General features: G+C 34.8%; 1 protein-coding gene across 18 annotated transcripts in view; it reads right to left on the reverse strand.

The window, feature by feature from the left end:
• Positions 1 to 3,104: 3,104 nt before the first annotated feature.
• LOC106868354 (N-acetylated-alpha-linked acidic dipeptidase 2) overlaps positions 3,105 to 18,775 on the reverse strand; it is a 1,035,601-nt gene continuing 1,019,930 nt past the window's right edge. For all 18 annotated transcript variants that reach the window (XM_052970680.2, XM_052970677.2, XM_089357530.1 and 15 more), the window contains 5 exons: positions 15,496 to 15,589; positions 13,756 to 14,011; positions 10,644 to 10,731; positions 5,776 to 5,868; positions 3,105 to 3,625 (listed from right to left, as the gene is read on the reverse strand). In XM_052970680.2, coding sequence (XP_052826640.1) covers positions 3,430 to 3,625; positions 5,776 to 5,868; positions 10,644 to 10,731; positions 13,756 to 14,011; positions 15,496 to 15,589 — 727 coding nt within the window. In that variant the 3' untranslated portion in view covers positions 3,105 to 3,429. The remainder of the gene's footprint in view (positions 3,626 to 5,775; positions 5,869 to 10,643; positions 10,732 to 13,755; positions 14,012 to 15,495; positions 15,590 to 18,775) is intronic.

Consider the following 18,775-nt stretch of genomic DNA (forward strand, 5'->3'; position numbering starts at 1 on the left):
CACACATTTGTGCAAACAATAAGATGAACCTTCAAACACACACAAGCTATTTATATAATATACACAATATAACTGACGAAAAGTGGAATGGTTGATAATACAGGCCTAAATGCTATGTCAAGGAGTCATAAACAAGTAAGTAAAAAGTCACATGGTGATAAGATGGGGTGGTGGTGGTGATGGTCATTAAAATTTTAATTAACAAAACCATTAAAAAATATACAAACACAACTCCTTTTTTTTTACTGCATCTTTTTTTTCTCCTTTGTTTCATTTATACAATTTGTCTAGATATCCCAGCATTGTTGTCAAGAATGGGTTTGATAGCCCTATAAACATTGAGATATTTAAAACACAATTTTATACATTGCCCATAATTTTATAATTTTCAATAAACACTTGCCACCAGAAAGTTCAGTAATATTTAATATTTATTTATTTTGTTCTGTGTTTTTTTTTTGTCAAATTTCTAAATAATGTCTTTTTTTGTAAATTTTTCCTTTTTTATTAATAAAAAATGAGAGATACCATGGAAAAAAAACAAAACAAACAAACAAAAAATCCCAAAACACACACAAAAAAAACTCTGTCCCAGTAGCTTCAGGATTGTGTTGTGTTGTATTAAAAGCAAATTGTTTTAGATAATTCCTTAATTTGTTGTTCTTTAATTTTGAAGACTTACTGTCTCTTAATTTTATTTCAGTAGATTCTTGTCAATTCTGTATCTGCCAATATTAAAACAAAGGATATGCTGATGGTGGTAGTAGAAGTACTAGTAATAGTAGAAGTAGTTCCTTTTGTAGCTGTAGTTATCGAAAGTAAATGTTTTGGCTGATCTTTGTATTACTTTTGTCTCTTCCAAGAGTAATAAGGAAAGAAAGATATACATAGTGGTAATAAACAATATAATTATTGTTGTTATTGTTATTGGTTCTTGCCTTTGTTGGATGTGTTGTCATAGTTGCACAGTTAGTTTGAAATGTTAAAAAAGTTGTTGGCAATTAAAGATGACACTTCAAATGTTTACACATACAGACAAATACATCCATACACACAAACAGAACATTTGTCTGCCTTAATACACATTAGTTTTGCTTTTCATAAGTAGATTATTTAATGTCTTTTTATATTTTTCTCTCTCAGTTTTTGTACATGAATATATATATATATATATATATATATATATATATATGCACACATATACATACACACAAACACAATATATATATATGACAGATATGCACACAGACCCATCTATGTATGTACATAGGCATGCATGTTTGTATGTACGAATGAATGGATGACTGTGTCCAAGACACAATAGTTTAACATCTCATGTGACTTTCAGTTCAGTTTTAATGAATTTACAATTTTAGTTTGTGACTGTTTTTAATCACTATCATCATCATTATCATCATCATCAACATTATTATTATTATTATTATTATTTGAAATTTATTTTTTTCCTTGATTCTCCATAATATGTAGGCTGTAACCCATCCATTGTATTTCCATCCAAGCAAGGATGTTTAATGTCTTTTACAAACCTATTATGCAAACAATTTTTCTCTCTCTTTCTCATTCATTCACATTCTCACTCCTTTACCTGTTATGACATCAAAGTCAACACATCCATTTATCAGACATAGTAGAATAACAAATTTACATAATTTATACACCAAGAAACACTAATCTTCATTCTAGTCTATACTAATCAAATGTTATTATTCATAGACTCACATGGTTAAACAGAACATTTTTTCCCCTCTCCTTTCTACTTTTGTTTCCAAACTACTCGTGTTATGATGTCGCTTTCAGTTCGTAATCTTTTCTTTTACTTGTATTCCTTATTTCCAGTAAACTTTGTTATGTCTATGAATATGCCTCTTTCCATGTTAGTTTTCTTTAGTCCTTTCTCTTACTGGTACCGTGAATCCATTTTCTTTAAAGTCCAACTCTTGCTGCCATGTTCTGTTTCTTGTCATTTCAGCCCTCCATTACCTGATACATGTAGTATGTAATGAGCTCTCCTCTCTCAATTCTGTCCCCACCCCCAACAACTGCTTGTCAGTCTTACTCTCTCCCTGTCTTAGTTCTCACTCTCCATAATGTCTTATGTTCTTTTTGCCATTCCTTTCATTGCAACTCATAACTCTCTCTCTCTCTCTCTCTCTTTCCCTTTCCTCATAACTGCTAACAAACACTTCCACTCACTGAAAGGCCCTCTGAGTACCCAACCCAACCAAGAAGGGCTAACAGTCAGGAAATACTTTCAAGCTAAGAGTGACTAAAGATTAAAAAAAAAAAAGACATGGAACATTCCTTTCTTTTCAGACTAATAACCAAAACACACACACATGCACACAAACACTCACTTATTTGCATACCATCTACACTAATACTCCTTTCTTTCACACATATTTGCAAATACTCATCACTCAGAAATATATATATATATGTCTGTGTGTATGTGTGTGTGTGTGTATGTGTATACACACTTACATGTGTATATAGATTCACTTGATCTTTTATTCTGAAGTGGATCTCTAGCTAATTTTTCTTTCTCACCCCCAACTGCCACCTAAAACCATACTTGCTCACACATATTTCTCCAGTTTCCCCACAAGTTACTTCATTAGCCCCTTCTCACATTCTTCCATCATCTAAATATCTAAAACTTTTTACAATTTAAAAAAGTCTTTTTTTTTTTTTACTTATATTTATTTTTTGTAAATGATTTTTAAAACAATTTTGTAATTTTTTCTTTTTGTCTTTTTTTTGTCTTTTTAAATTTATTAATCTGTCTTTTTTTTTCGTTTTAGATTTTGGAAATTTTTTTGTAAGTTTTTTAAAAATTTTTTTTGAAATTATTTGGGGATGTATATACCAAAAAATGTTTATCCAGGAAAAATAATCAGAAAATATGTCTTCGATGTAGCAAATCACTGTTGTATATAGCTTTACAATGTGTGTGTGTGTAAAAATACCAGATGCCAATAGTGCTGTTATTTATGTTGGTCTCATTAAAAAAAAGTACCAGACAAAAAAAAAAGATAAAAAATAACCAAACAAAAACCAAGAGAAAAGAAGACAAAACTAGTAGATAATTTGAAGAGAAAATAATTTTAAAAATTAAAAAAGAAAAAAAAATCCAAACAAATGAAACTAAAGTAGAAACAAAAAAGGGGGAAAGGTTTTAAAATTTTAAGTATGAATAAAACAGAAAATTTTTTTTTGGAAGAATTCAATTGAAAATTGAAAATAAAAGAAATGAAATAAAAATGTTTAGACAAAAATCAAATTAAAAGAAATGTAAAAAAACATATTTAAGGAAAATATATACTAAAAACAATAATGGTGGAAGAAATGAGAAGTGAGAAAGATGAACGGTCTGTTGACGTCAACAATGGAAATGACGATAACAAGAGGCTACCATTCATCTCGACCAATCAAGCCATCACTAAGTACATCTTCTGCTGTTTGGAAAGCCAAGACCAACACAGCAAGTTGCTCCTTCAACAGAGTGTAGTCTTTTGAACTCTGTCCTTCCAGGGCTGCTGATATAACACCTGGGAATATAAGCTGTTCATTAATATTGTCCGGATGAGGAGCCATCAACACATTTCTGAAATAGAAAAATAAGACAATAAAATGAAAAAGAAATACTGAATAATATTTTTTTGGATTTAATAGGTAGTTGGCAAATAATTTAAGGGTGGCCAAAAGGAAGAGAAAAAGTTACTGGGAATGAAAAGAAAACAAGAAAAATAACTGATCTGCATCATTCTAAATTCATTATCTACCCATATTTTTCCTACAAAAGTGCATTCAGGAAAAAGTGAAACCTTACAAAATGTTGAATCATTCTGAGAAGACCAGTGAAGATTACAGAGATCAGTTTCTCCTATGACTAAATAATTGTTTCCAATATAGACAAAAGGTTTTAAATTTTGTGGGAGGGGCTGATCTCAGTACTTGACTGGTACTTTATTTAACTGACCCCAAAGGGATGAAAAGCAAAGTTGGCCTCAGTCAGAGTCGAAATCAAAATGTACAAACTCAGAATATTCCAAGGCATTTTTTCTGAGTTTCTAATGATTCTGTTAATCCTCTGACTAAATAACTGTTTCTAGTTTGGTCATGAAACCAGCAATTCTGAAGAGAGGAATTAGCTGATTATATCAATATCAGTATTCTAATGCTATTTTATTTCATTAACCCCAAGAAAATGAATGGCAAAGATGAGAGCAAAAGTGACAAGTGAGTGTTTTTAACTCAATGCAGAATAAAATATATTTCAAATGACTTCATTTATGGAACACCAGTTTTTCAGTTGTCTCATTAATGTTTATATCCTTTGTTAATACACATTGGTGCATGCATACAAGCCTACATATATACTTACATATAGGAATAGTTACCTGATACCGATTAGTGACAAGGTGGCGATGTGAATTCACCATTTAGTACAATGAAACTATAAATACTGGTGGTCAAGAGACTGCTGGGGACTTAAGAGACTGTTATGTAACATATACTATGTGGTTCTAGTAGAACATGTCATTTTGAGACCTTATTATGATGATGAGAGGAAGAATAACCCAACTCTGTCAAATATATCAATAGTATTAGCAACAGAACAGTGGAGGTGCAATGGCCCAGTGGTTAGGGCAGCGGACTCGCAGTCATAGGATCGCGGTTTCGATTCCCAGACCGGGCGTTGTGAGTGTTTATTGAGTGAAAACGCCTAAAACTCCACGAGGCTCCAGCAGGGGATGGTGGTGAACCCTGCTGTACTCTTTCACCACAACTTTCTCTCACTCTTACTTCCTGTTTCTGTTGCGCCTGTAATTCAAAGGGCCAGCCTCGTCACACTGTGTCACGCTGAATATCCCAGAGAACTACATTAAGAGTACACGTGTTTGTGGAGTGCTCAGCCACTTGCACGTTAATTTGACGAGCAGGCTGTTCCGTTGATCGGATGAACTGGAACCCTTGACGTCGTAAGCGACAGAGTGCCAACAACAACAGCAACAGAACTAATCATGAGCAATGTGAAGGTGTTTTAAGAAAAATTTAGTAATAAAAGAACGTTATTTGTAGAATTTTGGCACACACAAAATTGGTTAATGCATAAAGACATAATGCTAGTTTTCTTCCTGTAGCATATGTTAAGTGATTTATGGACCACATGGTCATCAGTTCAGAGCCTAATGTAGGCATTGTAATGTGGCCTTGAGCAATGAAATTAACTCTGCTTGCTCCATTTTTACTTACTAAAACAGCAAGTATGCTTGACTTTTATTTCACATTTCACTCGTAGCAATAGGAAAAGCATTCAGATAAGAGGAAAAGAAAAGTTTTAATGAATAAACAGTCTTAGCCATGCAAGAAGTAAACAATAATTAAAAAAAAACATGTTAAACAAAAATTAAAAAAAACCCCAGTGATCTTATTTCTCTTGTCTGAAAGAAATCAATGCCTCACCAACAAAATACCTAACTACATCTCCACTTCCAATCAATTCAATATTCTGCTACAGTCTCTTACATTAGTACCTGATAAGATGCTTGAGGAAATTCCTGTCTTCCTATGTGTATTATGAATACACAAACCACTTAAGTTCTATATTAATTGTGGTGATCTCACTAAAACTTTCTAGAGAAGAATCAAATTTTTGAGCAAGTTCTGCTGTGGAGCTGATGATAAAAACTAAAATTAAATTGAATACAAAAGAAAATTTATATAAAAGAATATGAGAACCATGTGACTCACTTGTAATGGGGTTGCCCTGGAAGACCTCTGTCAACAATGAATGCTCGAGATAACCGAATGAGCTGGTGGTTTATTATGTGAATCTCACATTCACTGTCAAGAAAAATAAAAAAAACTTGAAATTAATTTCATATAAACTCCATCAGAACAAATCTTATACCACCAGTTGACTCATTAGAAAGAAGCAAGGTATATTATATATACACCTTGCTTACTTAGCATCCTTTTTTAGACAATTATTGGAATTTAAGAAAAAACAGTGTTAGTCATTTATAATCAGCAAGAGGCAATTTCATATAAGGGCAAAGAACATCTAACATGCTTCACTTTTAGCTATTTCTATAAGAGAAGAACTGAGGAATGTATTTTCCCTAAAGTTACAAAAAAATACAGTAGAAAGATTTTGAATCCTAACTATGTCGGTAATGTGTGATCAGCCACTGCATCCAGCAGCAATCCTATACCATCAGTATCCTTTTTAACTATAATTTACTTGTGGGTGATGGTGCTGGTACCATATAAAAAGCAGCAGTCCTGTTGCTACATAAAGAGCATCGGTGCTGGTGCCATGTAAAAAGCCTGTGCTAGTGTCACATAAAAAAGCTCCCAGTAGACTGTAAAGGGGTTGGTATTAGAAAGGGCATCTAACCATAGAAACCATGTCACAACAAACAATGGAGTCTGGTGCAGCTCTTCAGCTTACCAGCCCCTATCAAATCATCTGATTCATGCCAGCAGGGAAAACAGATGTTAAATGATGATATTAATGCATGTATTAGAATATCATAAGTATTCTACAAGTAATGGTCTTTTTTTGTGTGAAGATACAGACTTTAATATCAATGCAAGTATTCCTAAAATATACTTTTTTTAAAATGTGAAATGGTATCACATTTAAGAGGTCGATTGAATCCATCATTCACTTTAACAACACAGTCTGATCCTTGGGCAACTTTAGCAGAGCCCACTTTGTCACAAGCATTCAGGTCAAATTTCTAGTTTGAGGATACCTTCCTCTTCCCTTCCTATTAGTTTTGGAACCCTGTAAAGGGTCATAGGTACCAATTTATTTCCTGATTAAAAGAAAAAAAAATGATAATCTTATATGTGAAACATACTAAACATCATACACTATTCCTCAGACATCCCTAACCTTCTGATATACATTACTAAGCTTGTAAATATCTTATACACCCTGCTTTTAAGTCATATTTTTGTTTAGAAAATAGCACTTAAATGAAGACTTCTAAATGAATTCATGTTTCATATCTTCTTATCTTCTTCATGAGGTTACATCCATGACAACATGAATTTTATGAGTTTTAAAACAATGAACATTTACATATGAATTCTTAATAAGTTATATGTTATCTGTTATTTTAAACAGCTGGGTATCCTCCAACCACAGCACATGACAGTCTTAAGGCATGAGCACACTGGAAAATTTCCCAATGGCCCCATGGGTCTAAGGACCCAATTCTGACCTATGTATGTTGTTATTTGGTTAGTCCACATTACTCCGTAAGGAACACAAGGCCGGTTTCCCTGTTTCCCTGGCTTAGATATTCCTCCTTGGACAGGATGCCAAGAAGGATACTTGGACATTTGCTGTCAATAAATAGATACTATAGGGCCCAGTTCATTGATTTGTCCAGAGGCCTACAATGCTGCTAAAGCAGTTCTGCCACCACATATCTCTAGCTAAAATTTCAATTACAAACACTGATGCAAGTAGCTAGGTTTAGTAATATGTTTTTCTTTTGGCCATGAACAAAGACTTTGTCAAAGTTTGATTGAATCCATGATCATAAAATCAGTAGACTAATGCTCTGGCTTCATAGACAGTAATCTCATGCAGAGATCATCATCTTATTTACAGTTATATAATCTGTTACCTTCTACTTTCTTCAGCAGTCATTGGACCATGGCCATGCTGGGACACCGTCTTGAAGGGTTTTAGTCAAAGTCAAAAGAATTGACCTCAAGTACTTCTTTTCAATTTTTATTGCTGGCACTTATTCTGTTGCTGTATTGCTAAGTCAACTGGGTGTAAACAAACCAACATCAGTTGTCAAGTGGTGGTGGGAGACAAACACAATGGTGCACAAAGAAATATACATATATATATATATATATATATATATATATATATATATATATATATATATATATACGATCAGTTTCTTCCAGTTTCACTCTACCAATTTCACTCACAAGGTTATGGTCAGCTTGGAGCTATAGTAGAAGACACTTGCCTAAAATGCCATGCAATGAGACTGAACTCCAAACCACATAGTTGGGAAGCGAAAGTCTTAACCATACAGCTATACCTGCACAAAATTGATTGGAAAAATCTCATGGATCAGCAAATATAATTTTATTTGTTACACAATAGGACATAAAACTTACCTTCGACCACCTTATCTTGGATGTGAATTACTGGTGGTTAACCTGGACTAAACTGACTACCACTGGTCTAACATTTTAACTTCCCATCCAGCACTATTTCCTCTCACCACTCCTTTCATAAGATCCATTTTTTCTCAGCAACATAAGCATGATGGATCTTCAATATATCAGCTCATCACATATCTTGGTCATTTCATTTGGGAAGTCCAATGTTTTCAGATTTGACCTATTTCTTATAAAATATTTCCTCGACCATCCACTCTCACAACTCCACACTCATAAAATATTATCCATTTGTATTACATATAAATATTTTAATACCTTTTTTTGTTCTCATAATGGAATGATTTAGTGAAGTTTGTCAAACAATGTATTGCTACATACTGTCATGTTTTCTCATATCATTTTCAAGGCTCAACACTTAAAAATTTGATAGCTCCACTGATTTTTTTGCTTTTTTTCCCCTGTTTCTGCCACAAATAACTTGAACTATTCACAATTCTATATTTCTGAGATTAAGAATTTATATATTAAACTGTGTAACAAAATTTTAATTTTTTTTTTTGTTTTCGGTCAGTAAATGTTATTTCCTATTTGCTTCTGTCTAGAAATCAAAGGAATTGGCTACTCTTCCATTCACACTTTGCTTTTGTGACCTGGACATTAATATTTTGAAACTGATTTATTTTCCATTACATTTCAGACAGATTCAGTGCTGAGTTACTATAGCAGAAATATCATTATAGCAAATATTCTGTTCAATACCAAAAATTTGCTTGTCAGTTGCTTGACCATAGCCATTTGAGCATATCCCTAAGTGGCTGATAATTTGTGCATCTCTGATTATGAGCAGCAGTAGTGGGGAAGCATCATAGCCATGTGTTGAGAGGGATTCTTTGGGGTTTGAATAAATGAAACAAAAACAAAGTTTGAAGGAAACATTAGCCATTTTTCATATTTCCAAGGGGTAAGCTAATAGGAAATAACAGTTGCTACCCAAAGAGAAGATCATTTTACACAGTGTTATGTATTAGTCAGACTGGTGTCTTCATCTTGTTTGCTGCTTTCCTTATGTTTCTACTGTATACACTCCAGCCTTCTTCAGGTGTCTTGTAATTCACCTTAGTGCCTTGCTTGGGACTGAACTCAGATCTTTTAGGTGACTGCACTTCAGTGTCTTTATCCACTACACTATGCTTGTAGGTAGTATCAGAGTGAATTTTTAAGGCAGTCACTTAAGAGGGTCTGAGTTCAATCCCAAGCAAAGCACCAAAATAAATTACAAGACACCTGAATGAGGTTGGAGCATACACAACCGAAATACAGTAAAAGCAACAAACAAGATGAGGACACCACTTTGACTAATACGTAATTTATTAAACTATCTAGTCTGCTACATTACTGGATGATCACCACGACACAACACACTCATAACAGAGGTCTATCTCAAAAAGAGGGCATATTTAGATAGATAAGGAAACAAGAATTTATAATAACTGCCATGGAATGTTCTTTTGTTTGTGTCACTCTACAATTGAGAAAAACAATTGGGTTTAAACTAAGAGTAGTCATCATCATCATCATTTAGAGTCTGCTTTTCATGCTGGCATGTGTTGGACAGTTTGACTAAAACTGGTAAGCTGCACCAGGTTCCATTCTGATTTGGCATGGTTTCTATGGCTGGATGCTCTTCCTAACACCAACCGTTCCAAGAGTGTAATGGGTGCTTTTTACAAGCCACTGGCACAGGTGCCATTTACATGACACCAGCATTGGCCACAACTACACTTTCACTTGGCTTGATGAGTGTTCTCAAGTATGGCATATTGCCAAAGGTCTTGGTCACTTATCATTGCCTCCATGAGGCCCCACATTTGAAGGGTGCTTTTTAAGTACCTGTTACATAACACCGTGATCAGCCACGACTACTGTTTCACTTGGTTTGATAGGTCTTCTCAAGCACGGTATATCACCAAAAGTTTTGGTCACTTGTCATTGCCTCTGTGAGGCCTAACGTTCAAAGATCATGCTTCACCACCTTGTCTCATGTCTTCCTGGGTCTGTCTCTCCTACAGGTTTCCTTCACATTTAGAGATCGGCACTTTTTTTACACAGTTGTCCTCATCCATACGCATCACATACCCATACCAGTGCAAGCCCACTAGGTCCAAGAAATGAAAATTGTCCATCTCAACAGAATTGAAGCCTTGTTAGCTTAAGGTTAAAAATAATGTCTGTTATGACTTTACTACAAAGGAATTTATTACAAAGACATAAAAAGGACAGCTCTTCAGTTAATTTCTGTGTAGGGGAGATTTTGGCAAGTAGATGGCTGCTGTCAATGAGTTATAACAGCTAATATCTTACATATAAAAACTCTCTATATTATATCATGATTCCTCTATAAAAAGAATGAAATCTATAATAAAGAAAAGACACTGACACAATTCATTAATTACCTGAGATTTTTTTCTGGCAAGTTTCTGTAAATTTGGAAAAAGTCATCAGCTGCTCTTGAGAAATTGTCCATTGCCTGGTAGAGTATGTCTGCAAGTAAGTAAATAAAGGATAATATTTCCACTTTAAAAGAAAAGAAAAAAAACCCCCACAAACAATGATATCAAAGAAATTTTACAACCCTAGCAACCCCATTGCTCTTATATTCACAATGTATGCTATGTCTCTGATGTTTTAACAAATATTTTTTATCTTTTACATGTTTCAGTCATTAGACTGTGGCCATATTGCAGCACCACTTTGAAGAATTTTTAGTTGAATCAATCAACACTAGTACTTATTTTTTAAAACCTGGTACTCATTCTATAAGTCTCTTTTGCTGAACTGCTTGCTAAGTTATGGGGAACAAACACAAATACATAAACACACATACTGTCTACCAAATCCATTCACAAGGCTTTGGTTGGGCCATGCAGCACAGTTGGACTGAACTCAGAACCATGTGATTGGAAAGCAAGCTTCTTAACCTCACAGCCATGCTTGCACCTAAATATATTTGTAGATAATTTCTGTTCAGGCCTATATCAATATAAAATTGCTTTCCTTCATTTTACTCTTATCAAAACTTCTCAACTACTCATATCCAATGTAAGCTAAGAATAAGAACTCATCTGGTCATTTCAATCTAACAAATCACCTTGTTTCAGCAGTATCTCTTCCATTACTTTCAAATAGTACATTCCAGTATAAGTACATATCCTTACCAAACACTTTGATATCACATCCTCTCTATCTCTTCAGAGATCTTTCACAATATTTGGCAGCTCACTGCAGTATCTCTGAAACCCAAAAGGTTCAAACTCTCTGACCTAGCCAATTACCGACCTATTGTTCTCCCTTTTTCCAATACACTTTACATAGAATATGTCACTGAATACTGATATCTCTTCATTAGACAGATGGAATTATATTTATAAGAGAGTAAGGAAGGAATTGCATGTGGTGCACATGTCTTTCTAAAAGCTATTAGTGATATAAGTGAAATGGCTACAACTGGGAACAGAAGCCATATTACAAACCAGGATTGTTGAGGAATTACTTGTATTTCATGGAGATTTCATGAGAATTAACATTCAGAATAATCATATCTACAAATATCAACATTATCAAGATGTTACTGTTGTTCTGACCTCTGTTATTCTACACTGATATAGACTGGAAAGGGTTGCTAAACAGCTTATTATTATTTCTTGTTCTTATTGTAACGAGAAATCACTCTGTAAATTGTAATGTGTTATAACATGTTTTGAATATAAATATCTCAGTACCTGTACTCCTCTGCTTTGACATTTGAAACATATGTATAAATTTCCATTACAACCATAATATAATGTTATTAGAGCTGAGAAAATCTAACTTCCAGTAATGCTATTGGAACTTAGGAACAACCATCAGCTTCGAATGCTAACATGCACACATATGGAGAGAGAGAGAGAGAGAGAGAGGGGGGGAGAGAGAGAGAGGGAGGGAGAGAGAGAGAGGGAGAGAGATGGAGGGAGAGAGATGGAGGGAGAGAGAGGGAGGGAGGGAGAGAGAGGGAGGGAGAGAGAGGGAGGGAGGGAGAGAGAGAGAGGGAGGGAGGGAGAGGGAGAGAGGGAGGGATGGAGAGAGGGAGGGAGGGAGAGAGAGAGGGAGGGAGAGAGAGAGAGGGAGAGAGAGGGAGGGAGGGAGGGAGGGAGAGAGAGGGAGAGAGAGGGAGAGAGAGAGAGAGAGAGAGAGTGGAGGGTGGTGGAAAGTAGTGACTATTTCTGTTTAGTGGTTCGGTATTATTACTGAGGAATTTGGACACAATCTTCAGTGTGTTTTTTGAAGTTGTAAGAGCAAAAGACAAGATGATAATATTCACACACACACACACACAAACACATGTAATTCACAGATGAGATCCAGATATTCTCTGTAGTGCTCAAAAAATTTAAACTCAGACTCCGATGTCTTTACAAGACATCATTCCACAAGGTAAAGAAATGTTTTCAGAGGGATCAGGTTGAGCAGGTATAGAAGCAGTTATGGGGATAAACAAATTAGACACATCAAATACAAAAAGGGTGGAAACTTTCAGATGATGAATTTATATGTGTATATGTGTATTCATCATCTGAAAGTTTCCACCTTTTGCTTTCTCTTGTTTTGCATGTATACATATATATATATATATATATATATATATATATATATATATATTATATATGATGTATTTAATATATTTGATGCGTCTAATTTGTTTATCTCCCAAATTGCTTCTATATATATATATATATATATATATATATATAACACATTAAGAAAACACATTTTCCTCACAGTCATACCTCCAATGGTGTGCTTAAATATATGTATGTCTCTATCTGCCTGTCTCTCTCTCTATATATATGATATATGATGGAATCTCCTGTCAAAGATGATGTAGGAGTGTTCAACTTTTGCCAAACTACCTGCACAAATGATTTGTTTATAATGATCAACTGAATGTGCTGTATGTTAGCTCGCTCCCTCCATCAAATTGATGTTGCCTGAACAGGTACATGATGTCCCACATAACAGGTGCTGAAGTGATCATAGAGCAACATGAGATGAAGTGTTTTGCTCAAGAATACAACACACCACTGCTCTAAGAATTAAAACCATGATCTTGTGATTGTGCGTGCAACACCCTAACCACTAGGCCATGTGTCCTCATATATATATATATATATATATAAGAAGGGATGACCACTAAGTGGGCATCCATTATGCTAGAAATAGACCATCTACGGTCAAACCACAAAAGAAAAAATGTTCTCTAGGGAAATTCAGCATACACCAGAACATGAACGAGCAGGACAAATGAAGATATACAAAATAAAGAATTAATCGTAGACCATGGTTTCACCATTAATGTATTAATGTAATTTTTATCCAATTTATTACCCTTATTATTTAAATGTTATATATTTATATATATATGCAAAATGATAACACTTATACAACACATATATTAATATATAAGACAATGCTTCAGTTAAATTATAGATTCTGAATTTAACAAATAAATAAGAAAAACGTAATACTAACTTAATGATATTCCTGCTTCCTCATAGGTTCTGTTAAACCGTCCTAGCATTTCACGTCCAACGCTGAGTGCATGCCAAACGTAGTTGTTAACGTCCAGTGGGAGAATGAGAGAGTCGGACAATCGAAGAATTACTTCAGCCACGACTTTGGCTACCGTCATATGAAGAGTGAGATCCCTGTCTATGAAATTCCGTAAGTAATCAAATGTATCCACTAAGGTATTATAAGCTGGGTAGGTTGGGAGATATGGATACACCTGCAAGTGAAAAAACAGTAGAGTTAGTTTACCTGACAACAACAACAACATGGTCTGTTTCTACAAAATGATAATCCTTTCTACGATAGATACAAGGCCTGAAATTTTGGGTATGTGGTTAGTCGATTACACCAACCCCAGTGTTCAACTGGTACTTATTTCATTGATACTGAAAGGATGAAAGGCAAAGTCTATCTTAGTGACACTTGAACTCAGAACGTAGAGACAGACAAAATGCTTGGCAGCATTTTGTCTGGTCTGCTAACATTTCTACAGGCTCAGTGCCTTAACAATAACAACAACAACAATTTTTTATACTATGAGCGCAAGGCCTGAGATTTTGGGTCAGGGGACTAGTTGATTACATCCACCCTAGTACTCAATTGGTACTTATTTTATTGGCCCCACAAAGATGAGAAGCAAAGCTGACCTTGGTAGCATTTGAACTCAGAATGTAAAGATGGAAGAAATGCTGCTAAGTATTTTATCCAGTATGCTAATCATTCTGCCAGCTTGCTGCCTTAAATCCTTTCTACTATAGGCACAAGGGCTGAAATTTTACAAGGGGAGGGGTCTAGTCAATTATATCGACCCCAGTGCTCAACTGGTACTTATTTTATTGATTCTGAAAGGATGAAAGGCAAAGTCAACCTCAACAGAATTTGAACTCAGAATGTAAAGATGGATGAAATGCTGTTAAGAATTTTGTCTGGCATGCTAACAATTTTGCCAGCTCACCACCTTAACAACAATAACAATAATAATGGTTTCAAATTTTGGGCACAAGACCAGCAATTTTTGGGGAGAGGCTAAGTTGATTACATTGATCCAGTGCTCAACTGGTACTTATTTGATCAATCTTGAAAGGATGGAAGACAAGGTTGATGTCAGGGGAATTTGACCACAGAACATGAAGATAGGCGAAATGCTGCTGAGTATTTTTCCTGATGTGCTAACAATTCTGCTAACTCACTGGCTTCTTCTTCTTCTTCTTCTTCTTCTTTATAATAATAATCCTTTCTACTAAAGGCATGAAATTTGATGGGAGAGGACTAGTCGATTACATCGATCCTAGTGTTTCACAAGTACTTAATTTATTGACCCTGAAAGGATGAAAGACAAAGTTGACCCAGGCGAAATCTGAACTCAGAACGTACAGACGGATGAAATGCTGCTAAGCATTTTGCTCGGTGTGCTAATGACTTTGCCAGCTCACAGCCTTAATAATAATAATCCTTTCTACTGTTCCGCTGGTACTTAATTTATCAACCCCAAAAGAATGAAAGACAAAGTCGACCTTGGTGGAATTTGAACTTAGGATGTAAGGATCAGTGAAATGCTGCTAAGCATTTTGCCCGGCATACTAACAATTCTGTCAGCTCACCGCCTTGATAATAATAATGATAATGATAATAATAATAATAATAATAATAATAATAATAATATTAATAATAATAATAAAAATGATAATAATAATTACTTACATTTTGGTTGTACATATAAGCTGGGGCTAAAGATGGGATGCCCAGTTGATAAAGAAATGGGGAATGGTCACCATCACCATGAAGCTGAGAAACACTGGAAATAAAAGTAAAGCAATAAATAATGATATATAATGAAAGACACTGAAAAAAGAGCGAGTCAAGTCTTTATGTTACTTTACTGAGAACAACATATAAAGATGGACAGTCTATACAGATATATATATATATATATATAGTAGATGTTTCTGACGTGGGAACAAGAACAGAAAATTGTTGGGAAGGAGTTAAGCAATTAAATCAAACCTCGTACTTGACTGGTACTTTATTTTATCAACCGCAGACGAAGAAAAGGTGAGGCTGACCTCAGAATGAAAAGTACCATAACCAAATATTACATGGTATTTTATTCAACAAAAAAAAAAAAAAAAAAAAAAAAAAATTCTGCAATCCACTGCCAGACCAGAGTTAATAATACAAATACACATAATAATAATAATAATAATAATAATAATAATAATAATAATAATAATAATAATAATAATAATAATAATAATAATAATAATAATCCTTTCTACTAAAAGTACAAGGCTTGAAATTTGGGGAGAGGTGACTAGTCAATTACATTGACCCAGTGTTTCACTGGTACTTAATTTATTGACTCTGAAAGAATGAAAGGCAAAGTTGACCTTGGCAGAATTTGAACTCAAAGCATAGCGATGGGTGAAATACTGCAAAACATTTCGTCCAGTGTGCTAACGATTCTATCCGCTTGCCACCTTATAATAATAATGATAATGATAATGATAATGATAATGATAATGATAATAATAATAATAATAATAATAATAATAATAATCAAAATCAGACCATCTTCGAACCCCAAAACACCATGTACAAAAAAATTACAAACATATTAAATAACACCGGTATTATTTCACCCAAGAATAACAACCGAGAAGTACGTACTGTAAGCTTGTTAAGAAAAAAATACGAAGATATGAACGTGCAAAACAATCTGACAACAGAAATAAACGAACCGGTACCCTACGAAAACGACGACCGTCAAAATAAAGGGCCGGACGTTGTTCCTCATGTCCCGCAAACAAAACCAAAACGGCATAAATGGACACGTGAGGAACACATTTCGATCCTACACGCCTATTTCACAGCAGTACTCTACCCAAAAAACGAAAACGCAACAACACATACATATAAAACATGGAAGAAAAATAATGTAAATATAGACCTCGATAAAACAATGAACCCTAACAAACTAGCTAACATAAGAAGATATATTCTAAAAGCAAAAAAAATATCAGAAATAGAAATAGAGCAATTGAAAGAAAAAATAAATCAGGAAAATCTAGATAGTAGTCACACAGCAATGCCAAATAATAATATAAACACTGAGATTGCAAAACACGAGGACAAACGTAACATGCCCGGCAAAAACGAAGTAAACAAAAAACAACAAACCCAGACCGTAGAGATGTATAATAGTGTACAAAAAGCACCAATCCAGAACACCACAGACAAACATATGAATGAAAAGGAAGGCAAAACAAATATAAAGCCTGGAAATAACGAAGGGAAACCTAATAATTACGATACTATGAAAATGAAAATAACCGAAGAACTGAAAACCACAGATCTTAGAATGGACCACAGATTATATCTCCCAAAAATCAAAATAGACAATAAAACAACATCAATAATAAATAGCATAAACCTGGCCGTCACGGAACTAACAACCACAGAAACAACAGGCAATATCACTGAGCTAAATGACATGATATATGCGGCAGCCACAAAAGAAGCAGGATACTCACTCAAACCCATCCGAACAGGAGTTCTACCACCCAAACAGACCTTGTGGATAAATAACATCCAGAACAAAATTAAAAAAAAGAGAAAAGATTTATCGATTCTCAACGAAATTAGTAAACAATCAACACTACTAAGTAACAAGAAGAAAACAAAAATACTGTACAAATACAACATTACAGAAAAAGACTTACCTGAGGCAAAAGAAAAACTAAAGCAAGACATCCTTGCCAAAGCACAGAGGATCCGCCGGTATGAGAAACGCCAACGTTTCTTTGAACAAAACAAACAGTTCAAATCCAACCCCAAAAAACTCTACCAAGAACTGGGTAAAAATAAAATAGACATTACTTCAGCACCAACAGCAGAAGAACTAGAGAAATTCTGGAAACAAATATGGTCGGTGAAGCAACAACCCCAAAAAAGGACCATTAAAACAACAAACTTAGCACCTGAGCAACTCTGGGCCCCTATAACAACTGAAGAGGTCACCCAGACACTGCAAAGACTAAGCAACTGGAAAGCACCTGGACACGACAAGATCCCCAATTTCTGGTTAAAACACCTGCCAGCAATGCATAAAAAGCTGGCAGAAAACTTTAACAACATAATAGCAGATCCAGAAACAATGCCTGAATGGCTCACAAAAGGGAAAACCATCTTAATCCCCAAATCCACGGAAACGGAGAAACCACAAAACTATAGACCTATAACCTGTCTCCCTACGATCTACAAAGCCTTTACTGCAATAATATCACAGAGAGTGAGTAAACACCTGGAAAATAACAACCTGTTTCCAGAAGAGCAGAAGGGATGCTGCAAGGGCTCATACGGCTGTAAAGATCAATTATTGATCAATAAAGCCATAACTGAAGACAGCCGCAGAAAGAAGAAAGGCCTCAGTATGGCCTGGGTGGACTACCAAAAGGCTTTCGACAGTGTTCCCCACACGTGGATTCTGGAAACACTAGCCATAAACAAGGTGGCACCAATTATCATAAAATACATAGAGCACTCAATGAACAAATGGCAGACAGTGCTACAGCTCCAAACAAAAGAGGGACTTGTGAAAACGAAAGCCATCCCCATTAGAAGAGGAATATTCCAGGGAGACACGCTCTCTCCACTCCTGTTCTGCCTGGCACTCACACCTTTAACAGAATTGCTAAATAGAACTGGATGCGGTTACAAATGCTATGGAAAAACAGTCAGCCACCTTCTATATATGGATGACCTAAAATTATATGCAAAAAACGACAAAGAGCTAGAAACACTACTACAGACAGTACACGGCTTTACCAAGGAAATAGAAATGAAATTCGGATTAGAAAAATGTGCCAAAGCAACCCTGAAAAGAGGAAAATTAGTTAAAAGTAGCAATATAACACTAGATAAAGCCAATGAAATAAGAGAACTAGACGAAAGCCAACCATATAAGTATTTAGGAGTCAATGAA

This window comes from Octopus bimaculoides, chromosome 9, assembly GCF_046866305.1.
Source record: "Octopus bimaculoides isolate indiv1 chromosome 9, ASM4686630v1, whole genome shotgun sequence".
NCBI classification, from domain to species: Eukaryota; Metazoa; Mollusca; class Cephalopoda; order Octopoda; family Octopodidae; genus Octopus; species Octopus bimaculoides.